Consider the following 25,926-nt stretch of genomic DNA (forward strand, 5'->3'; position numbering starts at 1 on the left):
TAAGAAATAAGGAGTTAATATGGAAAAAAAAGCCTTGAAGAAGGACGCCGGTCATAACATATTGATGAACTATCTGTAGGATGTGTCATGAATGGAGATCTGTGTTGGGAAGGGGGGGGGGTGACAACAGGAACCCTGCACCTATCTGCTGCGCCGCTCCATTCAGTGTTTACCGGCACCCATAATATAATACTGATGAGGAATACTATCAACAGATCATCAATATGTTATGACCAGACAACCTTTTGAAAGGAATTCCCTGGCTGTGAGCTGCATATGGCTATAAATGAAGTATAGACACACACCTTTCCAATCCTATAGCATCTCTTAATGATTATGTAGTGCCCTGTGGTTCTTTAGCTTAATTAGCTGCAATGCCAACATGTCGCCTAACCTCTGTAGTCAATCATTGACCACAGCAGGGTTTTGCTGAAGTCAAATATGCCAAGAAGCGTTGGGAAACAGGGCAGGGCACTGACATGCATGTGCTTGCTTTTAGACATTTGTAGTTTATACCACAGTCGTAGCGGTGTACCACAACGCCATTTTGGTATAGTTATCGGTATTTTATTCTTAACACAAAAAAACAGCACCATAGAGTAACAAGCTTATATGTCCCTGTTTTTTTTTTTGTTTTTGTTTAATCCAGTGCTTTTTTTGATGATCCATTAAAAAAACAATAAACAACAAAGTATTCAGCTGGATATTGTTCAGTCTATAATTTTATATTGCTACAATTTTGGATGTAATATGCTTGACACAATAAAAGGTAATCCGATAAGGCTTGGCCACTATACTGTCATAATAATAATGTTTTGTTATAGGGAATGTCTACATTTATTGTTTTTTTCCCCAGAAGCTTTCCCTGTGCAACACCCCCACATCATGATTACTTACCACTTGGGCGCTCCATCTCTGCTACCTCTGGTCTTTTTTAGACATGGCTGCAGCGGCGACATCATGCCTAGAATATGTGACCGCTGCAGCCATGCTGTGGTGGACGGCAGAAGGCAGTTAAGAACAGTGAGTAGTTGCAGCATTCCATGATGTAGTCGTGATGGTACCATTGGAGCCATGTCACCAAAGACTAGGGACAGCAATGCAGAAGCCGCGCTGGAGCAACGGGGGTATGTGAGGCTGATTTGTTAATTTTACACGAGTCCTTGGGGGAAAAAAAAAATGAAATATAGACAACCACTTTAAATTAGCTAAGCCCTTATGCATTGCCAGTTCATGAAACAGTACTGCAGAGTAGATGGTAGAAAAAATGCACTGTCTAACAACAGAAATACCCTGAAAACGTACACGTGAAAGAGTACATGTGAATGTAGGAAACCCTGGAACACTGTCCTGCAGTCTGTGGCTTCTCAACATGTTAGAGTCAACATTTGTGCGTGAGATTCATGATTAACGACTTTGGTGGCCTTTTTTTTTTTTATTTTAACAGTTTTTGTGTTGCCACAGTCAGAGAGCCATATTTTTTTTTTATTTTACTGTCAGTGCAGTCATATGAGGGATTCGTTTTTGAATACTGGGTTGTGTTCTTCAATGGCACAATTTTGGGGTACAAAAAAATAACTTATTAAATCACATTTTAACTTTTGTTTAACTTAAATTAAAGATAAACTACTGACAAAACTAGAGCTTGCCACGGTAATAAAGAAATCCATAAGGACTCAGGCAATTGGCCAAATAAGTTTAGTAAAGCAAACAGTATGTGTGGAACATCAGTATCTAAGCAAGTTTGTGGAAATGTCAATGTGTAACCCGTAATAAGTGACAGTGCTATCAGCACATAACGCTGCTACTAGCATGTCCTCCCCAGCACCAGGTATGGAGCAAAGTAATCAATGCTGCCATGTGCTAACCAGGGATTTGGAGTCAGTGTGCATTTTGGTGGAGTCGGTATAAAATGGACCGTCTCCGACTCCTAAAATATATAATACATTGGGTACAGTAGTATAATGCAGGATGTGCTACAATTTTTTTCATAATAATTTGGGAAAGTTATGAAATATCCTGTAAATGTCTGTTCTGTTCCTGATCTAAGGATCTGGGCTTTTAGCGTAGATGAATCTGTGCTGCACTTTATGTACATGATCAGTAGTGAGGCAGGGCTGTGGGGTCGGAGTTGGGGAAATTGAGGAGTTGGAGTTTTGGCTTGCCGACACCACAGTCCTGGTGCTAACGAGACTTTTTCTCAATAAATTTCAGTAAGTGCATTCACTCTTTTTATAGAAGGGACATGGTGTTTCCCTACAACTGTTGCTTTTTAACGGAAATTTATCATCAGAAAAAGACCAGTGATGAGTGAACATGCTTGGATAAGGCATTGCCTGTTTGGCAGGCACTCCCTGCATGTGTTGCTGCTGTCGAACAGCCAGCCACGAGACATGCAGCTGCAGGGACTCGGTCACACTGAAGTCACACAACACACGAGCATGCTTGGATTACACCTTATCCGAGCACGCTCACTTATCATTTAAAAAAGACCTATTTTTAAATCAGGTTTTTGTGTTCATTTTTTTTCTATATATATATTTTTTATATCATCTGTATTAATAAAACAGAAATCTTGCAATTTTGACACTGGATACCAGGGCTACTTTAGACTCATGCTAATGGCTCATGCAAACGTCCGTAGATCTCGAACCGTATAATGCATGGATAGGCCATGGGTATCCCAACCTGAGTGTGATAGCGTCATATATTTCTATGAGCCTGCTACACTCTTAGTCAGGAGAGCTGCGGCCAGTTTGTGCATTAGCGGTCTGTTACTGACCTGATTTGCACGGACGTTTGCATGAGCCCTAACTGTTATTTAGAGAATATTTTTTGGGAAGTCTCATGATAATCCCAAGCAGGCTCACATAGCTGATAACACAGAATCCAGCAATCACAACAGGCGATGTCATAGCCGACCCTGCTCCCCTCCCTACACAATTACCTTTTTGTTTTAATACAGATTGGGTTATGGGGAAAAAAAATACAATTTTTTAATATATTTAACACAAAAACCTGATTTCAACTAAACATGAGGAAATTTTCACATGGCACATTCCCTTGAAGAGTTATGATATCTACCACAACTTTCACAGCAACGCCAAACTTTAAAATATTATAGTTTATCCATGATAAATGGATATACAGAAAATCCAGAATACCAACAAGCTAAAAGTATTGAATAATATGAATTGCACGTGGGTGGCTGCGGTTGTTTCTAATTATTAAATCTATTTTTTTTTGTCTAAATAAATATTTTTATTATATATATTTTTATCACTATAATGAAGACCATTAGGTCAGAATGCCATTAAATGACACATACACCTGTCAATTACCATCAGTGACAGATGAAATAGTAAAAAGCGGAGACTGTTTTTTTAAGTAGCTGACCGAAAAAATAATTTTCAGATACGTAGCACAGCACAGAAAAGTGACTGAATACTCAACCATCAAAAACTCACTTCTTTGATCTGTTAATCCTTTTATAACTTTGCACTTGTAACCACTTATTCCATTTGCACACACAGTTGGCATGCACAATAACTTTTAGTGTGAATCCTGAAAGCAGAAAATGATGCTCAGATGAAGTACCTGGACATGCTTGTAAAAAAAATCCCCACAAACTGGACCTCAAATCTGTTGCCTTAAAAATCTTCGACAAAAAAAGCTTGATCTCAACTTTAACATAAATATCAAGGTACATTTCAAAACATACATCCCATTTAAAAGAAGACAGAGAAGACAAGACAATGGGAAAGAGTGTAAAAGGAGCAGCCATTGCCATTTTGACAGACAAGTGGATGACACAAACATCAACCATATGAAACTTTAGACAAAAAAATAGAGAGACAAGGAAATAGAATTTTAAAATGTAACTTAAGACTTGATATACATGACAAAGTATATGGAAGAGCACAGAGAAAATATGCTGGTAAAATAGTGCTAAGAAAGTGGCAATTTAACCCTTTCATGCAAGTCTGCAGATGTGGACGTTACTAGCAGTTATTTGGGGAGCGGCGGCAGAGGTGGAGGTGGCTCAGCAGGCAGAGGAGGTGCCCTGGGTTTGTCCGTGTTGCCCGGCCTGGACCTACGATAATCCCCATACTGGTGCAAATACTGAGGTGGCTGCATGGGCTGCACTCCCTGTGCACTGAGCAGTGAATGCAGCATGTTAACAGTGTCTTGGTAGTCAATAACCTTAGAAGCACTGTGTCCATTGGCACCAGAGGAGGCCTCCCTCTCTGTTTTGCCATGGCTACTGCGTGGTCTGTGAGATGCTTGTGCCACAGGAGCCTCAGTTGTGGGGGTTTTGGAAGTCCTCCTTAGTTTATGAAAAGAGGGATCGTGACCACTGATATCATCAGAAGGAGGTCTCTTTCGAGAAGGTACTGATGTTCTGTGAGAAGAGCTACCTAGTGAAGAACGCTTGCTACTAGAGCTGCTGGACGAGTCCTGATGGTGTTGACGGTGGGTCTGGCTGTTGTGGTGGTGGTGGTGATGAGATGATGAAGAACTGCTCCTGTGTTTGTCTCTAGTCTTGCTGCTGTTACCACCACTCTCTTCAATTGGCACTTTAATGCAAATTTTTGTCTCCTTGTTTTTTTCCCGGTTGGCTATTGGAAGATGCATTTTTAGGCTGGTCGATTTATCTATCCGTTCATGGCTTACATCATGCAAAGGAATCTTTAAAATGATGGGAGATGTGTGGCTTTCCTTCTCCCGCTCTCTCTGCTGCTGAATGAGTAAGTTTTGAGCAGCACTTGCATACTGCTCCTTTAAGTTGGCTCCCATATGTTCAAGCTGTCGTTTCTGAGCAGCTAATTCTTCAGCATGCTTCGCACGGTACTCCTTTAGTGATACTTTTGCAGTGGTCGGTGCTTTGTTCACTGGTAGTTGGGCTTGATCTGTGCATGGATTGTGCTCACTAGTCCTTTGTGGCTGCCGTTGGTTCTGGATCAAAGTACCCCATGAGCTTCCAGACATGCCAGAATCCACTTTTGATCCAGAGAATGAATGAGAAGAAGCATCAGACAAGGGGGAACAGTTTGTAAATCCACCGCGGGAAAACATTTGAAGTATAGTCTGGTCAGAAAGATTGTCGTTGCTATCCTCTTCGTCACAACCGTCCTCTTTAGGTTTGCTGTTGGCTTCAGTGGTCTGAACAACAAAAAACGTACAAGAATATTTAGAATAAGCCTAAAATAATTTTATCTAGGATTAATGACGAACAAATGGTATTAACCATCTCACTGCCAACTATGTATGTAATTCAAGATTATTTTAAACAGTTATAGTGACTAGAGTTTCAATTTTACAACTTCAATGTCTCATATTATCCCATTTGCTGTAACTACAATTTTCAGTTGTAACAAATTCAAATGAAACTTAATTATAAATTATTATTATTATATTATATAGACATAATGATATTTCTCAGAAATTAGACAGTGGCACTAAAAAGGTTGTCATGGCCAGTTGCTCCCTCCCATCAGCCCACGTTGACGCAATTGCGGGTAACCAATGGGAAGAGGCGTATGTAGGGGGGGCAGCCAGGGCATGTGCCCTGGGCGCAGTCGGCAGGGTGCGCAGTCAGGCTGCTTAATGTGGCGGTCCGCAGTGTCTCCCCTGGCGGCTGCATTCTGCCGCCCCCCAGACTGGGAGTCAGCTGTTCTCTGTGCCGACTGTCAAGCTGACAGCCGGCACAGAGAAGCTGCAGTGCGCCGGCTCCCAGTGTACACTTGTACATCTTACAGATGCGAGTACAATTGAAGCTCTGACGGCAGTGACTAGAACGGAGGTGATTTCTTTAGGTAATGATGTCACCGGAAGGGGCGGGGCCTCCTTCAGTCAAGTGAAGACCCGGATAGCAGGAAGCTGCTGGTGAAAAGAAGTGGGAAATTAGGGGTTGCACCTGCACCATGGAGGTGAGGAGAGAAAAGAGGGGCTGCACCATGGAGGTATGAGGAGAGGACTGAGGGGCTGCACCATGGACCCTTGTACAAATGGGAATGAGGATTCAGGACTCGGTGTGAGTGCTCTGAGGATGTATTTTGGAAAGGGGTTGAAGTTACTTGAGTGGGGCTGCATAGGGAAGATGATGATGAGGTGCTGTGTGGGGAACAGGCAGATGATGGGGGGCTGTGTGGGGAATGGGGGGATGATGAGGGGCTGTGTGGGAGATGGGGGATGATGAGGGGCTTTGGGGGAGAAGGGGGGTGATGAGGGACTGTATGGTGGATGATGAGAGGCTGTGTGGGGGATGATGAGGGCCTTTGTGGGGAATGGGAGGGATGATGAGGGGCTGTGTGGGGAATGATGAGGGCCTATGTGGGGGATGATGAGGACCTATGTGGGGGATGATGAAGGCCTGTGCGGGGAATGATGAGAGGCTGTGTGGGGGATGATGAGGGCCTGTGTGGGGAATGGGGGGATGATGAGAGGCTGTGTGGTGGATGATGAGTGCCTGTGTGGGGAATGGGGGGATGATGAGGGGCTGTGTGGGGAATGGAGGGATGATGAGGGCCTATGTAGTGGTGATGAGGGGCTATGGGGGATGGGGGTGATGAGGGGCTGTTGGGGGTTTCGAGATGGGGCTGTGTTGGGAATGGGGGGACTTATTGTGTGTGGGGAGAATTGGAGTGGGGATGGGGGTGTTTAATGTGTGGGGGAAAATTTGGAGCGGGGATGGGGGATTTAATGTGTGGGGGAGATTTGAGGACACAAAATGAAGAGCAAAGGGGTAGATGGGGGGCATATATGAGGAAACAGTACGGGGGAATGGGGGCATGTACGAGGAAACCGTATGGGGGAATGGAGGGCATGTATGAGGAAACAGTACGGGTGAATGGGTTGGCATGTATTAGGAAACAGTACAGGGGAATGGGGGCATCTATGAGGAAACATGTATGAGCATGATGGGATGTGTGCAGACACTGTATGGGGTGTCAGGTGAGCAGGGAATATAGAAAGTGAGGGGGTAAATATATGAGGAGACAGTATGGTGAACAGGAGGGATGTGAGAGGAGACAGTATGAGGAGGGAGGGGAATAGTGTGAGGAGACAGTATGAGGGAAGAAAAGTGAGTGGACACCGAATAGTAACGGAGTAGTGAGAGCGTAACAACGACAACATCTATAAGGTACCTGGATGTAAATGATATTTGTGATATTAACTAATTCTCATGTTTTTATTTTCTAGGAGCATTAAAGGGAATGTCCAGGTTTGTAATGAGTTGTAATGAGTCTGCAGTCATTCTTTGTGACTGCAGACATCTGAGTTCTCACAGTGCGCACTGCACGCTGTCAGGATTCTCTCGTGCCGGTGATTTACATATATGCCGTCATGCGCTGAGTAGACATGTGTAGCCTCACTCAATAAAAATGAACAGAGTGAGGCCGGGCACGTCTAGTCGGAATGTGGTCAGAAGTATACAAATCGCATACTTGAGTTGACATGACTGTCCACCGGCAAGGAAGAATCCTAAGGCTATGTTCACACATAGTGTCCTGTCCCTGCGGGTTCTCCAGCAGCGGATTTGATAAATCTGCAGGGCAAACCCGCTGCGGTTAGCCCTGCAGATTTATCGCGGTTTGTCCTGCGGGTTCCGCTGCGGGATTTTACCCCTACTATTGATGCTGCATATGCAGCAATATGCAGCATCAATAGTAATGTTACAAATAATAAAATCATGATATACTCACCCTCTGACGTCTCGATCTCCTCGATGCTGTAGGCCGTGGTCCGGTTCTAAAGATGCTGTGCGAGAAGGACCTTCATGTGACCGCGACGTCACCGCAGGTCCTGGTCGTATAGCAAACCTGAGACCGGACGGTCGCGTGCAGCGCTGAGACTTCAGAGGTGAGTATATCATGATTTTTTTATTTTATTTTTATTTTTTTTTACTCAAATATGGTTCCCGGGGCCTGGAGGAGAGTCTCCTCTCCTCCGCCCCAGGTACCACCCGCACATTATCCGCTTACTTCCCGCATGGTGTGCACAGCCCCATGCGGGAAGTAAGCGGATCAATGCATTTCTATGGGTGCAGAATCGCCGCGATTCTGCACAAAGAAGTGACATGCTGCGGGTTGTAAACCGCTGCGTTCTCGCGCGGTTTTTCCCGCAGCATGTGCACAGCGGATTCCGGTTTCCATAGGGTTTCCATATTACTGTAAACGCTATGGAAACTGCTGTGGACCCGAGGCTGCAAAATCGCCGCGGTTCCGCGGTAAAAACCGCAATGTGTGAACATAGCCTAAAAGTGTGCAGTGCATTAGTTGAGAGAATTCAGAAGCCTGCGATGTCAGGATTCAGCTCTTCCTAAAGACTTGTTCAATGTGCAAGTAGCCCATGTGTTTCTGGTTCTATAATTGTTCTCTTGTTTCTACAAGACTGGGGAGTCCACCACTCCTTTGTGGGTTATTTGCACTAAAGCTGTTCCATCTAGCAGGTCCACATGGATATTCCCTCTCTGAACCCTGCTCATACAGGTACTATACAGATGATCAGGTTTTTAAATACATCAGATAGGGATTATATACATTAGTTAGGACTGCTCTATATGGGTATACCTTGATGATTGGTGGAGCAGCTTAGTATACATTTTTTTGCAAAAAAAACATATCAACTAAATACCCTGTTTTTTCCATCTTTTGACTAGCACTTGCTTATTACTGTGATTTTTTTTTTTTACAACAGAGTATTTTTGACCTCACTGTGCTCTTTTGTGTCTTCAAGTTTCTTGGTGGTGTGAACATGTTCCTACAGACTTGTTCAATGTGCAAGTAGCCCATGTGTTTCTGGTTCTATAATTGTTCTCTTGTTTCTAGAATACTGGGGAGTCCACCACTCCTCTGTGGGCCATTTGCATTAAAGCTGTTCCATCTAGCAGGTCCACATGGATATTCCCTCTCTGAACCCTGCTCATACAGGTACTATACAGATGATCAGGTTTTTAAATACATCAGATAGGGATTAGATACATTAGTTTGGACTGCTCTATATGGGTATACCTTAACGATTGGTGGAGCAGCTTAGTATACATTTTTTGCAAAAAAAAAAAAACGTATCAACTAAATACCCTGTTTTTTTTCCATCTTTTGACTAGCACTTGCTTATTACTGTGATTTTTTTTACAACAGAGTATTTTTGACCTCACTGTGCTCTTTTGTGTCTTCAAGTTTCTTGGTGGTGTGAACATGTTCCTACAGACTTGTTCAATGTGTAAGTAGCCCATGTGTTTCTGGTTCTGCAGGTTCCAGTAGTCATCACATGGACACTTCACTCATATGCGACTTTCATATTTATGGTCCTGTGACAACGAGATGCTCTCTGTTTTTCACTGAACATTGAGAGCATTAGGGAGATGAGCTCGTGGGTACATTGACTAAGTGTGCAAGTTCCATATGTCCTTGGGGGGGGCGGGTGGCTCCCGAAGTGAATTCTTGCCCCGGGTGCCAGAAACCCTAGATACTCCTCTGCCAATGGGTTACCATGACAGCCAGGAGCCTACTGAGAGGCCCTTGTAAACTCCTTTTTGGTCCTCTTGTTCAGCTCAGCCATATGCTGAGCTTCTTTGGAGAACTGCAATTCTTCAATATACAGCAATACTATGGCATTGCAGAAAATAGCGTGAGTAATTAAATGATCACAGGTACAAGTACCCTAAGGGGACTTAAAAAAGAAAAAAAAGCATTAATAAGTAAATAAAAATGTGACAAATGTATCAATTTGTTGATGTGCGGATGGCTGATGTGGTACTGATATTTAAGAAAAGTAAGAAGGTGGATCCAGGTAACTTCCGTCCGGTAAGTGTGACATCAGTAGTGTGCAAAGTTTTTGAGGGCATTATAAGAGATGCCCTACAGATATAAAATGCAGAGAATAATATAATAACAAACAACTAGCATGGATTCATGAAAGATAAGTCGTGTGTAGCCAACATGTTGGGCTTCTATGAAGAGCTAAGTGCAAATCTGGATGTATGTAATGCGGCTGATGTGATTTATCTGGACAATGCAAAGGCACTTGATACTGTACAATATAACAGCCTTAAGGTACCTTCACACATAACGATATTGTTAACGATATCGTTGCTATTTGTGACGTAGCAACGATATCGTTAATGAAATCGTTATGCGTGACAGCGACCAACGATCAGGCCCCTGCTGGGAGATCGTTGGTCGCTGAGGAAAGTCCAGAACTTTATTTCGTCGCTGGACTCCCTGCAGACATCGCTGGATCGGCGTGTGTGACACCGATCCAGCGATGTCTTCACTGGTAACCAGGGTAAACATCGGGTAACTAAGCGCAGGGCCGCGCTTAGTAACCCGATGTTTACCCTGGATACCATGCTAAAAGTAAAAAAAAACAAACACTAGATACTTACCTACAGCCGTCTGTCCTCCAGCGCTGTGCTCTGCTCTCCTCCTGCTCTGGCTGTGAGCCGGAAAGCAGAGCGGTGACGTCACCGCTCTGCTTTCCGGCTCACAAACAGTACAGGAGGAGAGCAGAGAAGCAGAGCGCAGCGCTGGAGGACAGACAGCGGTAGGTAAGTATCTAGTGTTTGTTTTTTTTACTTTTAGCATGGTAACCAGGGTAAACATCGGGTTACTAAGCGCGGCCCTGCGCTTAGTTACCCGATGTTTACCCTGGTTACCGGGGACCTCGGGATAGTTGGTCGCTGGAGAGCTGTCTGTGTGACAGCTCTACAGCGACCAAACAGCGACGCTGCAGCGATCCGGATCGTTGTCGGTATCACTGCAGCGTCGCTTAATGTGAAGGGGCCTTTATAGTGAAGCTACAGCAGCAAGGCCTGAGGGAAACTATATGCAGATGGGTAAGGAATTGGCTAAATGAGAAGAAACAAAGAGTCGTCCTAAATGGTATGTTCTCTAAATGGGATATAGTCAGTGGGGTAACGCAGGGATCTGTGCTAGGACCAATTCTTTTTAACCTATTTATTAATGACCTTGTGGATGGGATTGAGAGTAAAGTGCCAGTCTTTGCTGACGACACCAAACTGTGTAGGATATTAAAATCTGACCTTGACACAAAACGATCTGGATAAGATGACTGAATAAGCAAACACTTGGCAAATGACGTTTAATGTAGATAAATGTAGAGTAATGCACCTAGGACGGAGCAATCTTATTGTTCCATATACATTAAATTTGAGTATACTCGGGACTACAGAACTGGAAAAGGACTTGGGTATTCTGGTGACAAGTAAGCAGAGCAGCAGTACTCAGTGTCAAGCAGCAGCGGCAAAAGCAAACAAGATTTTTGGATGTATAAAACAAGAGATGAAATCCCGGGATCCCAACATATTACCTCTTTATAAATCATCAATTTAAAAAAAAAGATATTCATAAGTTACAGTCAGTTCAACGGCAGACAACTATATTATTACAAGGTATGGAAGGCCTCTCATATGAATAGAGGTTGGAAAAGTTGGGTTTATTTAGCTTAGAAAAAAGAACTCAGAGGAGATCTCATTTACATGTATAAATATATGTGTGGTCAGTACAGAGGACTGGCACATGACTTATTACTTCCAAAGACCATACTAAAGACCAGGTGGCACTCATCATAGGTGGAAGAAAGGCAATTCTGGCAGCTAAATAGGAAAGGGTTCTTTACAGTTAGAGCAGTCAGACTAAAAATGCCCGACCACAGGAGGTAGTAATGGCCGACACTATGACAGCTTTTAAAAAAGGGCTGGATGATTTCCATGATACACATAACATTGCGGGTTATAGTTAAATTAGTGACAAATGTACAATTGGTGGGGAAAGGTTGAACTTGATGGACCTACGTCTTTTTACAACCTATATACTGTAACTATGTATCGCTCCCTCCCACCCCCACAATGAAAAATAAAGTAATTAAAAAAAATAAACATATTTGGGATTGCCGTGTCCAAAAACATACAATCAAAATATACAATTATTGAAATCGTACGTTGAACAGTGGAATCCAAAAAAAAAGTCCTTCAAAAATACAATAAAAATGGGATAAACACATCATTTATAGTATACCCCCAAATGTCACAAAATATTAGATAATCCATTTTTTTTAGATAAATTTCTGATTTTTCCCCCCACAATTACACATTAGTTGTAAGGTACATGGCAAAATAGATGGTGTCATCAAAACTACAACTTGTCCTGTAAAAAAACAAGCCCTCACATTTTGGCTCTTGGAACAAGGGGAGGAAAAAACAGAGGAATAAAAATGAAAAAATGCCTGGGTCGATAATGGGTTAATCTGCCAATGTCTAACTTTGTAAGGAAGGTGCACATGTTGTGCATTTGGTGAAAATTTCCCACACATATCATTTGCAACATTTTTACAACAGCAAAGTGAATGAGTTGTAACATTATCTTATCCACATGTTGCATTTATACATGTATGAAATCTGCAAAGAAAGTGCTGCATATTTAAATCTACAGAATGTCACATTTAGGTGCACAAAAACACTTTTTGGAGCATATTTTACCTATTCAGTTCAATTGACTTCTAATTTAGCAAATGAAATACTAGGTTGGCATTGTTATATTTTTTTTAGGTGGGGTGGTGAGGTGGTAAATGGGATGCATAGCCACAAGTAAAAATGCACATAAAATCTAAAGAATAAGTCCAGGAGATCTGCACTAAATACATGATGTGTAATCGTATTCAGAGGACTCTGCGTGATTTCATACAGTTTCCTACACACTTGTCCAGTAGGGCTTTGCTGGATAAATGGGACTTTCTTTTGCAACCATCCACAAATATGTTTACATTTTGCCCCTGTCATGCATACACTGATCACTATACCGATATACTAATGTTAGAAGACTTACTCTCCAGTTTCTTATACGCTTCAAACGACTGGGAGTTCTCTCCAATATTTGTAGAAATTCATGAGTCAGTTCTGCAAGTATAGATAGTAAGGATATAGTTACAGTTGTAGCTGCTCTCCACACAAATCAATGTCATCTCAGTTTACATTCAAGGAGTATGTTTACCTTATTTTGTAGCATGTGCTTCTTTACATTTTAGAACCACATAAAAGTATTATTCAATCTCCAAAACTACAATATATGGTCTATATGAAAATATACATTAAAATGAGAATACATTCAATTGCTATAAAGCTATGTGCACACGTTGCGGATTTCCTGCAGATCCGCACCATTTTTTACCGTGCAGAAACGCTGCAGATCCGTAAGTGATTTACAGTACAATGTAAATCAATAAAAAAAATAATGCTGTGCTAATGGTGCGGAAAACTCTGTGCGGAAACGCTGTGGATTAAAAGAAGTAGCATGTCACTTCTTTTGTGCGGATCTGCAGCGTTTTTGTACCTATTCCATTATAGAAATCCGCAGGGGTAAAAACGCAAGACATCCGCACAAAATCCGCATAAAAAACACATCAAATCCACACCTGCGTTTTCTGCCAAGAGATGCAGAAGCCGCACAAAAAATTCCAGAGGCCAATCCGCAACATGTGCACACAGCCTAAAACAGGATTTTTGGTTACTCACTATAAAATCTCAGAGTCTTCATTGGGGACACAGGAAACCATGGGTGTATCCTGCAGCCACAATGCACAAAAAAGTAGTTCCTCCCTAGCATTGTACACCCCACCAACTGGCTGTAAGTTAATCAGTTAGTGAGAAAGCAGTAGGAAGAGCAATATGTAAAGGAAGAATGTACCACCAAATCCAAAACTGTAACAATAAAAAAAAACAATACAGTTTTCAAACATGGGAGGGTGCTGTGTCCCCCAATGAAGGCTCTGAGAAACAGATTTTACGGTGAGTAACCCAAAATTCAATTTTCTCTATCACTTCATTGGGGGACACAAAAAAAACATGGGACGTCCCAAAGCAGTCCCTGGGAGGGAAAATAGTACAAACTCCATTCAGGTCAGAGAACTAGCCACCAGCTTGCAAGATTCTCCTACCTAGGCTGGCAACCGCCGAGGTGTAGCTATGAACTCTGTAGAACTTTGCGAATGTGTCAATAGAAAACCATGTAAGGTGGATGCCCAATGGCGAACGACTGAGGAGGCACCCACCGCTTGGGTAGAGTGGGCCTTAGTCCCAGGGTGAGGCGTTCTATTCTTAACCCGGTACACCTCCAAGATAGCAACGAGGATCTAGCGATCATTCGTGGCCTTTGATGCCAGAAGCCTCGACGAGAACCCTCAGGGACAACAAAGAGAGAATCCATCTCCTGAAAAGGAGCGGTTCTGGGAAGGTAAACGCAAATCGCCGTGGCCAGGACCAATCTGTTCAGAGAGCGCTCCAGGGGATGCACTGGAGAAGGACAGAAGGAAGATGTTCTCATTGAGAGGAAAGGCAGAAACAGAGGAAACTGGCAGCAAAAGTATAAAATCCTGATGTACAATAAGGAAGGGAGAGCGACAAGAAAGTGCTGCCAGCTCTGACACCTGCCTGATGGAAGTAATGGCCACAAGAAAAAACACCTTCCATGACAGGAAGGACAGAGAGACTTCGCTGAGCGGTTCAAAAAGGCAGACACTTGAGAACTTCCAGAAGCAGGTTATAATCCCAGGGATCCACTGGCGGACTATACGGGGAAGCCGCATGAGCCACTCCATGAAGAAAGGTTCTGACCTGAGAGTGAGACGCTAAGTTCTATTGGAAGAGAATAGACAATGCTGAGACTTGGCCCTTCAGCAAGCTGAGAGCAAGTCCTGCATCTAATCCTGCTTGAAGGAAGGCCAGAATGGAAGGAAAGGAGAAGGCCTTAGGCTCGGACAGATTAGACTCACATGAACGGAAGAAGGCAATTCCAAGTCCGATAGTAGACTGGAGACGATATAGGCTTAGATCATCGTCTGAATCACAAAGCCCGAGAAACCAGACGCTCTTGGGTCCACGGTTTCACAAGCTACGCTGTCAAACTGAGCAACTGAGAATTCTGGTGGCAGATGAGACCCTGAGACAGGAAATCTGGTCTGTCCGGGAGTTTCCAAGGAGTGTCTGCGAGTAGATTGTTGATCTCTGTATACCAGGCCCTCCTGGGCCAATCCAGTGCTATAAGGATGACCGGCACCCCTTCTGCTTTGATTTTCTTCAACAGCCTGGGACGAAGGTGAAGCAGCGGGAACAGGTAAGGAAGTGAGAACCGAGACCAGGGTATCGCCAGAGAATAGACATCCACCGCAAGAGGGTTGAAGGATCTGGAGATGAACTCAGGGACCTTTCTGCTCATCCAGGATGCCATGAGACCCACACTGGAGTGCCCCACTGGAGACAAATCTGCTGGAAGATGTCCTGATGTAGCAACAATTCTCCCACCGCGAGACCCTCGCGACTGAGAAAGCCGGCGGCCCGATTGCCTACGCCGGAGATGTGCACTGCCCATATTGCCGAAACTTTTTTATCAACTCAGAAAAGAATCTTGGAGACTTCAGTCATGGCCAGAGAACTCCAAGTTCCTCCCTGGTGATTGACATAAGCCACTGCCGTGGCATTGGCGGTCTGGACTGGAACTGGTAATCCCCTGACAAGGTCCTGCCAGTGGAGGAGGGACAGAAGAGTGGCTCTGATCTCAACAATGTTGACTGGCAGCGATGACTCCTCTGGTGACTAGCGACCCTGAACTGTAAGGATGCAGAAAACAGCTCCCCAGCCGAGGAGACTAGTATCCGTTGTGATCACCTGCCAGTGGATGAGAAGAAAGGATCAACCCCGGCGAATGAGGGGGGAAGACAGCCACCAGTTTAGTGACGTCTTGATTCGGGATGAAATCTGGACTGGACACTCCAGGGAGAGGACATACCTGTTCCAATGGAACAGGATGGTTTGTTGAAGGTGCCTGGTGCAGAACAGAGCAAATCGCCTCCACCATCCTGCCCAAAACCGCCATGGCCGAGTGAACGGAGGGAGAACGAGTGGCCTGATGAGTCGCTCAAATTCCCTTTGATAGAAAGATCCTCACCTGAAGTGTGTTCAACATGCCCAGGAAAATCAGGCGCTGGGTAGGGACGAGACAAAATTTTGGCCTGTTGACTATCCAACCGAGACGAGACAGTGTCGACAGTGATGGATAGGTTTTCCTGGACTGGAGAGGAGGATTGGGTCTTGACAAGCATATCGTTGAGGTAAGAAAGAACTACCAGCCCCCTGGTTCGAAGAATGGCCATCACCGCTGCCATAATCTTCGTAGAGACCCTCGGTGAAGTTGCCAGGCCGAAAGATGGGGAGACGAATTGAAAGTGGTCCTGCCATACCGCAAAACACAGGAATCTCTGATGACTTGGACAAATCAGGATATGGAGATAAGTGTCTTGGATATCCATGGAACACAGGGACTCCTGAGATTCCATGGAGGCTATGACTGAACAAAGTGATTCCATTCTGAAATGACAAAAAGACGGACCATTTTGTTCAGTAGCTTGAGATCCAGGATGGGTCAAACCGTCCCGTACTTCTTTGGAGCTACAAAGAGGTTTGAATAGAAACCTGTAAACCGTTTATAACGTTCCTAAGGCGGTACAGGAACGATGGTGCCTGTTTGGAGGAGCGAGGAGATGGCTGTCAAGAACTCCGGAACCAGGAAGCGGTCCCTTAGGGTTCGAGATACGAAATAACGGTCTCTGGGCTGGGAATTGAACTCTATCTGGTATCCTAACAATACCACTCCTCTGACCCAGTCATCCTTGACGGAGGCTAGCCAAGCGTCTCCGAAAAAAAAAGGCGACGGTCCACCCTAAAGGACTTCCTGGGCGTGAGAGAAACATCATGCGGAGGAGAATCTACTAGATCTGCTCCTAGAGGATCTGCCTTGCGCATTGCGGGAACGCCAGGAAGTAGTCAGCTTGAAGGAAGGTCTTCTTTCCGTCCATGCCTGCGGCCTCTCCTGATGAGAGGAATCTTCTCTAGATGAGAAACAGAAGAAATTTGAGTCTGGGGAGAGAACGCCAAGATTTAGCCTGAGGAAGAAGAGAACTCTTTCCAACGGTGGCCTCCATTATGATCTGGTCCAGCTTGGATCCAAACAGTCGCGATCCCTGAAAGGGCACACTGGTCAGGGACTTTTTGGCGGACTAATCCATCTGCATGCCTTTAGCCATATGGTTCTGCGGATGCCACTATGTTACTGGATGCTTGAGCTGCACAGGAGGCAGCGTCCAGGGAGGCATCCACTACATATTTTCCCGCTTGTGAGATCTGGTCCGCTAAGTTGGCTAACTTGTCAGGTGTGGCTCCTGCAAGGATGCCCTGATGGAGTTGCTTATCCCACATGGTGGCAAAGGCAGGGCATATGGAAGAACCTGCAGCTTCAAAGACAGACCTGGCAAATGACTCCACGAGTCTGTCATTAGGGTCCTTAGGTGATTCCCTGTCTGTAAGGGAAAGGACAGTGTTGGTGGACAGCCTGAAGACTGGGGAGTCTACAGTCAGAGAGACAGACCAATTTTCTGAAGTAAATAGATACAAAATCCTGAGTCGCTTCCCTCAAATTCCTTATGGGGTGCAAAAACTTGAGGAGTTCACCTAGAATGTTTGAAGGACACTCCCTGATCAGAGGGCTCAAAAGGGGCGTCCTTAACATTAAGAGTCTGATTGACTGCTGTAATAAGACTCTCTACTATGTCTGTCATGCTAAAAACCCAGGTCAGGATCCAGTTCCAACTCAGCTTCAGAAACCGAGTCCGACCCCGGAACCGCTGACATTTCTGGGGAAGACGACTGGGAAGAAGCTACCCGTCCAGAGGTGTGAAAAGAGGAACTGGAGTGGCTCTCCTGCCTGGTATCCTTAGGAGGATGTGGGGAAGGGCTATGAGATCCTCCGGCATGGGAGGAGGAAGGGATAGGCAATCTGTCAAGTACTGATACAAGGGTCTAGGACACCTTGGTTAGATACGCAACAGACTGAGAAAGAGAAGATGCCAAATCTTGGACCAGGGGGGCACTCTCTCCGGGAGCAGTGGGTGACTCCTGGGCAATAAGGACAGAGGAGTTGCTATTGTTGTAATCATGACAGAGGGCAGAAGACTGACCAGAAGGGAGTCTGCATTTACAGGAAGAGGAAACAAAGCGTTTGACAAGAGTAGTAGATGCTGGAGAAAGAGAACACTCTCCTTTTGGTTAGGAATGATAGAGAGAGAGGGTTCACTAACTAATGTCAGAGGTTAATGGACGGAAAAAAGGACTGCTGAGGATAGAGTCACTGTGCAAAGCACTGAAAAGCTGAGGTCCCAGAAGCTGATCCCGGGGTTCTGCAGAGCTGAGGGGTCAGAATAGCTGTCTGGAGAGGCCCCTATGCTGATCGTCGGCTAGAGGGGCGTCTATGCTGCTAAGCCGGAAAATGGTATCCGCAGGGAGGAAGAGATGGGCTCCCTGAGAGAAAAGAGTGCGCAGCTTCCAGCGCTACAGAAGGGAGGCGTGTGCAGAAAAAAATCCGGTCGCTATAAAGAGGGAAGGAGCGGAACCGAACGCAGCAGCTAGGTCACAGTGAAGCCGGGGACTCGAGTGAGAAAAGAAGCCAGCACAGGAAGGGGGTGCGGTGCGGATGATATATGCTATGAAGTGAAGTTGAAATAATGGCCAGTTACAGTAAAAAACACAGATACACATATAATAAAAGACCCCAACACAAGTACAATCCCCAAAAAGTATATTCAGTCACATTTGATCCCTGATATCAGGATAGCTCTTCTCCTGGCCAACACTCCACAGTCTGAGACTGGAGACCTGTGGAAAAATAAAACGGGGTACCTCTTCGTCCCTAAGCATGATTTTTTATGTAGTAGCAGACTACCAAACCTCACCAGATTGTAGGATGCTTGTGAGACTCCTGACGCCAACAAGCTCTGGTGGGCGAGGGGACAGAACTGGGGGGCCAGGCCAATGTTCGGATCACCTGAATACTCTTTATGTGTTGGGGGCGGTGGTCCTGCCGGATAGACAGATGAGGATACAGGGTGTCAGTCCAAGCCGTAATCTCTGTCTCTACATGGTACTACAGTGTGACTTTTCACACTGTATGCCTCCAGTAAAACAAGAGGGAACCCTCTGACAAAGAAAAGGGAAAATCATTACTGAAAAACACCAATAACGAGGTTGATATGGGTCTAGTGAGAGGCCAGTGTCCACCTACTACTGACACTAACTGATTAACTTGGTGCTAGTCAGTGAAGTGTGTACTGCTGGGGAGGACCTAATTTTTTGTGAATAGTGGCAGAAGCAACACACCCATGGTTTCCTGTGTCCCCCGATGAAGCGATAGAGAAATAATTGCATCAAATGTAAATATTATATTTGATTATTACCATCACATGTGTATTATTTAACCCCTTCATGACCTGGCCGTTTTTTTGCAATTCTGACCAGTGTCCCTTTATGAGGTAATAACTCAGGAACGCTTCAACGGATCCTAGCGGTTCTGAGATTGTTTTTTCGTGACATATTGAGCTTCATGTTAGTGGTAAATTTAGGTCAATAAATTCTGCTTTTATTTGTGATAAAAACGGAAATTTGGCGAAAATTTTGAAAATTTCGCAATTTTCACATTTTTAATTTTTATTCTGTTAAACCAGAGAGTTATGTGACACAAAATAGTTAATAAATAACATTTCCCACATGTATACTTTACATCAGCACAATTTTGGAAAGAAAATTTTTTTTTTTGCTAGGAAGTTATAAGGGTTAAAATTTGACCAGCGATTTCTCATTTTTACAACGAAATTTACAAAACCATTTTTTTAGGGACCACCTCACATTTGAAGTCAGTTTGAGGGGTCTATATGGCTGAAAATACCCAAAAGTGACACCATTCTAAAAACTGCACCCCTCAAGGTGCACAAAACCACATTCAAGAAGTTTATTAACCCTTCAGGTGCTTCACAGCAGCAGAAGCAACATGGAAGGAAAAAATTAACATTTAACTTTTTAGTCACAAAAATGATCTGTTAGCAACAATTTTTTTATTTTCCCAATGGTAAAAGGAGAAACTGAACCACGAAAGTTGTTGTCCAATTTGTCCTGAGTACGCTGATACCTCACATGTGGGGGTAAACCACTGTTTGGGCACATGGTAAGGCTCGGAAGGGAAGGAGCGCCATTTGACTTTTTGAATGAAAAATTATCTCCATCATTAGCGGACACCATGTCGCATTTGGAGAGCCCCGGTGTGCCTAAACATTGGAGCTCCCCCATAAGTGACCCCATTTTGGAAACTAGACCCCCCAAGGAACTTATCTAGATGCCTAGTGAGCACTTTAAACCCTCAGGTGCTTCACAAATTGATCTGTAAAAATGAAAAAGTACTTTTTTTTTCACAAAAATTTCTTTTTGCCTCAATTTTTTAATTTTCACATGGGCAATAGGATAAAATGGTTCCTAAAATTTGTTGGGCAATTTCTCCCGAGTACGCCGATACCTCATATGTGGGGGTAAACCACTGTTTGGGCACACAGCAGGGCTCGGAAGGGAAGGCGCGCCATTTGACTTTTTGAATGGAAAATTAGCTCCAATTGTTAGCGGACACCATGTCGCATTTGTAGAGCCCCTGTGTGCCTAAACATTGGAGCTCCCCCACAAGTGACCCCATTTTGGAAACTAGACCCCCCAAGGAACTTATCTAGATGCATATTGAGCACTTTAAACCCCCACGTGCTTCACAGAAGTTTAGAATGCAGAGCCATGAAAATAAAAAATAATTTTTCTTTCCTCAAAAATGATTTTTTAGCCTGGAATTTCCTATTTTGCCAAGGGTAATAGGAGAAATTGGACCCCAAATGTTGTTGTCCAGTTTGTCATGAGTACGCTGATACCCCATATGTGGGGTTAAACCACTGTTTGGGCGCACGGCAGGGCTCGGAAGGGAAGGCGTGCCATTTGGCTTTTTAAATGGAAAATTAGCTCCAATCATTAGCGGACACCATGTCACGTTTGGAGAGCCCATGTGTGCCTAAACATTGGAGATCCCCCACAAATGACCCCATTTTGGAAACTAGACCCCCAAAGGAACTAATCTAGATGTGTGGTGAGGACTTTGAACCCCCAAGTGCTTCACAGAAGTTTATAACGCAGAGCCATGAAAATAAAATAAAAAATTTTATTTTCTCAAAAATGATTTTTTAGCCTGCAATTTTTTATTTTCCCAAGGGTAACAGGAGAAATTTGACCCCAAAAGTTGTTGTCCAGTTTCTCCTGAGTACGCTGATACCCCATATGTGGGGGTAAACTACTGTTTGGGCACATGCCGGGGCTCGGAAGTGAAGTAGTGACGCTTTGAAATGCGGACTTTGATGGAATGCTCTGCGGGCGTCACGTTGCGTTTGCAGAGCCCCTGATGTGGTAAACAGTAGAAACCCCCCACAAGTTACCCTATTTTGGAAACTAGACCCCGAAAGGAACTTATCTAGATATGTGGTGAGCACTTTGAACCCCCAAGTGCTTCACAGAAGTTTATAACGCAGAGCCGTGAAAATAATAAATACGTTTTCTTTCCTCAAAAATAATTATTTAGCCCAGAATTTTTTAATTTTCCCAAGGGTAATAGGAGAAATTTGACCCCAATATTTGTTGTCCAGTTTCTCCTGAGTACGGTGATACCCCATATGTGGGGGTAAACTACTGTTTGGGCACATGCCGGGGCTCGGAAGTGAAGTAGTGACGTTTTGAAATGCAGACTTTGATGGAATGCTCTGCGGGCGTCACGTTGCGTTTGCAGAGACCCTGATGTGGCTAAACAGTAGAAACCCCCCACAAGTGACCCCATTTTGGAAACTAGACCCCGAAAGGAACTTATCTAGATATGTGGTGAGCACTTTGAACCCCCAAGTGCTTCACAGACGTTTACAACGCAGAGCCGTGAAAATAAAAAATCATTTTTCTTTCCTCAAAAATGATGTTTTAGCAAGCAATATTTTATTTTCACAAGGGTAACAGGAGAAATTGGACCCCAGTAATTGTTGCGCAGTTCATCCTGAGTATGCTGGTACCCCATATGTCGGGGTAAACCACTGTTTGGGCGCACGTCGGGGCTCGGAAGTGAGGGAGCACCATTTGACTTTTTGAATACAAGATTGGCTGGAATCAATGGTGGCGCCATGTTGCGTTTGGAGACCCCTGATGTGCTTAAACAGTGGAAACCCCTCAATTCTACCTCCAACACTAACCCCCCCCCCACGCCCCTAACTCTAATCCCAACTGTAGCCATAAGCCTAATCACAACCCTAATTTCAACCCTAATTCCAACCCTAACCCTAAGGCTATGTGCCCACGTTGCGGATTCGTGTGAGATTTTTCAGTACCATTTTTGAAAAATCCGCAGGTAAAAGGCACTGCGTTTTACCTGCGGATTTACCGCGGATTTCCAGTGTTTTTTGTGCGGATTTTATCTGCGGATTCCTATTGAGGAACAGGTGTAAAACGCTGCAGAATCCGCACAAAGAATTGACATGCTGCGGAAAATACAACGCAGCGTTTCAGCGCGGTATTTTCCGCACCGTGTGCACATCGCCTAATTCTAAAGGTATGTGCACACGCTGCGGAAAACGCTGCGGATCCGCAGCAGTTTCCCGTGAGTTTTCAGTTCAATGTAAACCTATGGGAAACAAAAATCGCTGTACACATGCTGCAGAAAAACTGCACGGAAACGCAGCGGTTTACATTCCGCAGCATGTCATTTCTTTCTGCGGATTCCGCAGCGGTTTTACAAGTGCTCCAATAGAAAATCGCAGTTGTAAAACCGCAGTGAAATGCACAGAAAAACCGCGGTAAATCCGCCATAAATCCGCAGCGGTTTAGCACTGCGGATTTATCAAATCCGCAGCGGAAAAATCCGCAGAGGACCAGAATACGTGTGCACATATCGAAACCCTAACCCTAATTCTAACCTTAGTGGAAAAAAGAAATTTCTTTATTTTATTATTGTCCCTACCTATGGGGGTGACAAGGGGGGGGGGGGGGGGGAGAGGGGTCATTTACTATTTTTTTTTATTTTGATCACTGTGATAGGTTTTATCACAGTGATCAAAATGCACATTGGAACGAATCTGCCGGCCGGCAGATTCGGCGGGCGCACTGCGCATGCGCCCGCCATTTTGGAAGATGGCGGCGCCCATGGAGAAGACGGACGGACCCCGGGAGGCTCGGTCAGTATGATGGGGTGGGGGGAGTACGGAGCGTGGGGGGGCGGTGGATCGGAGCATGGGGGTGGATCGGAGCACGGAGGGGTGGATCAGAGCACGGGGGGGTGGATCGGAGTGCAGGGGGGTAGGATCGGAGCACGGGGGGGGGGGGGAATTGGAGCACGGGGGAAGCGGACAAGAGCATGGGCGGAGCGAACAAGAGCACGGGGGGAGCGGACAGGAGGACGGAGGGGAGCGGAGCACTGTGTACAAGACAGATCGGTGGCTTGGGGGGGGGGCGATCGGTGGGGTGGGGGCACATCAGTGTTTCCAGCCATGGCCGATGATATTGCAGCATCGGCCATGGCTGGATTGTAATATTTCACCAGTTTTAATAGGTGAAATATTACAAATCGCTCTGATTGGCAGTTTCACTTTCAACAGCCAATCAGAGCGATCATAGCCACGGGGGGGGTGAAGCCACCCCCCCCTGGGCTGTACTACCACTCCCCCTGTTCCTTCAGATCGGGTGAAATTGGAGTTAACCCTTTCACCCGATCTGCAGGGACGCGATCTTTCCATGACGCCACATAGGCGTCATGGGTCGGATTGGCACCGACTTTCATGACGCCTACGTGGTGTCAAAGGTCGGGAAGGGGTTAAAGAGACACAATTGGTACCAGTTTATATATTAGACAGGGAAGAGTGAGGTGCTGCCGTAATATCTCCCCTGCATAATCTATGTCAGGCAGTCATGTTGTAAGAGAGACAAAAACCCTAGTCTCATAGTATATGCAAAAATGAGTGTACATCTAAAATGTACGCACTCACAGAAACAAAGGCCAACTCCGAGGCAGGCTCAAACCACGAGAAAACAGATATTAGGCTAAAAACAGTAAAGTTTTAATGAAGAACAAATGTCATAAAAGTCAAAACCAACATGTAAATAGATGTGTAAAGGACAAACCAACGGGCACCAGCCTAAGGGGAGCACAAGCACACCTTGTCAAGTGACGTGTGTGTGGATTGTGCTACAGGCAAGGAAGACCCATCACCCTCCCATGAATCAAATAGCAAAGTCCGGCCAAATAGGCATTACTGTAAGATTCCATTTTATCAAGGGGATACTATTTGCAGTGACCAGCAGGACCTTCTATATCCATAGTGACCGGTCACATGGTCCACAGTGGACAAATGGAGGAGCTTCTCTGGCACATACAAATTGGGTCCGCCGAATCCCGGAAATGCGACCGTGAATATCAAGCGTCACCGCCCATGCGCAAGGGAGAATGAATATTTATTGCCCTCGGTCATGTGCAGGAAGCATGTAGATGCCAGATCGAGCAAGAAGCCCACCACAAATGCATTTGAAGAGAGGTAGTAACTGGATAGCAATGTAAGTGGTTTGAGGCATTTTAGCCAAGTGGCATATTAATAAAACCACGCGCACCACATCTCCATCCATCTGGAGAGGGGTAGTAGCTGGATAACAAATGTAAATGGTTTAAGACATTGTAGTCAGGTGGCATATTAATAAAACCAGCTACCATTACATAGAATACAAAAATGTACACAATGAAATGACAGTGCATTATAAAGAAAAAAGACAAATCTATATACATAATTGTCTAAGGGGTACATCCGTCTTTCTGTCTGCAACTTCCGTAACGGAAATCCCGCGTCGCTGATTGGTCTCGCCAGCTGCCTGTCATGGCTGCCGCATCCAATCAGCGACGGCCACAGTCCGATTAGTCCCTCCCTACTCCCCTGCAGTCAGTGCCTGTCGCCCGCATACTCCCCACCAGTCACCGCTCACACAGGGTTAATGCCAGCGGTAATGCCTATGCAGCATCAATAGTAAAAAGATGTAATGTTAAAAATAATACAAAAACAAAAAACCTGCTATACTCACCCTCCGTTGTCCGCCGAGGCGCGCGCGGCTGTCGCCATCTTCCGTTCCCAGAGATGCATTGCGAAATTACCCAGAAGACTTAACGGTCTCGCGAGACCGCTAAGTCATCTGGGTAATTTCGCAATGCATCCTGGGAACGGAAGATGGCGGCAGCCGCGCGTACATCGCCAGAGCTTCGCTGGATCCCGGCGGGTGAGTATATAACTATTTTTTATTTTAAATATTTTTTTTAACAGGGATATGGTGCCCACACTGCTATATACTACGTGGGCTGTGTTATATACCACGTGGCTGCTATATACTACGTGGCCAGTGTTAGATACTATGTGGGCTGTGCTATATATTACGTGGCCAGTGTTATATACTGCGTGGGCTGTGTTATATATTACGTGGCCAGTGTTATATACTATGTTGCCTGTGTTATATACTGCGTGGCTGCTATATACTGCGTGGGCTGTGTTATATAGTACGTGGGCTGTGTTATATACTGTTTGGGCTGTGTTATATACTGCGTGGCCAATGTTATATATTGCGTGGCCTGTATTAACGCATCGGGTATTCTACAATATGTATGTATGTATGTATATAGCAGCCACATAGTATATAGCACAGGCCATGTAGTATTTGTCTGCTATATACTACATGGCTCCTATATACTACGTGGCCTGTGCTATATACTATGTGGCTGCTATATACATACATACATATTCTAGAATACCCGATGTGTTAGAATCGGGCCACCATCTAGTGGAATAATAAAGATCATAAACGTACAACGTATACATCATTTAAATATGATATTATAAAGCGTGCATGATGGATTATGGATGGGCCTCAACCAGGAGGACTCAGAGTTCCCTTGATGTTAAGCCTATATAAACAAGTGGGCAACTACATGTAGCATAGTA

General features: G+C 44.7%; 1 protein-coding gene across 1 annotated transcript in view; it reads right to left on the minus strand.

Annotated features, from left to right (window-relative positions):
• Positions 1-3,643: 3,643 nt before the first annotated feature.
• Positions 3,644-25,926, minus strand: part of CCNT1 (cyclin T1) — a 113,941-nt gene continuing 91,658 nt past the window's right edge. The window contains exons 8-9 of the mRNA XM_069758329.1: positions 12,849-12,919; positions 3,644-5,163 (exon numbers count right to left, since the gene is read on the minus strand). Of these exons, the coding sequence (XP_069614430.1) occupies positions 4,009-5,163; positions 12,849-12,919 (1,226 nt within the window). The 3' untranslated portion in view covers positions 3,644-4,008. The remainder of the gene's footprint in view (positions 5,164-12,848; positions 12,920-25,926) is intronic.

This window comes from Ranitomeya imitator, chromosome 3 (genome assembly GCF_032444005.1).
Source record: "Ranitomeya imitator isolate aRanImi1 chromosome 3, aRanImi1.pri, whole genome shotgun sequence".
NCBI classification, from domain to species: domain Eukaryota; kingdom Metazoa; phylum Chordata; class Amphibia; order Anura; family Dendrobatidae; genus Ranitomeya; species Ranitomeya imitator.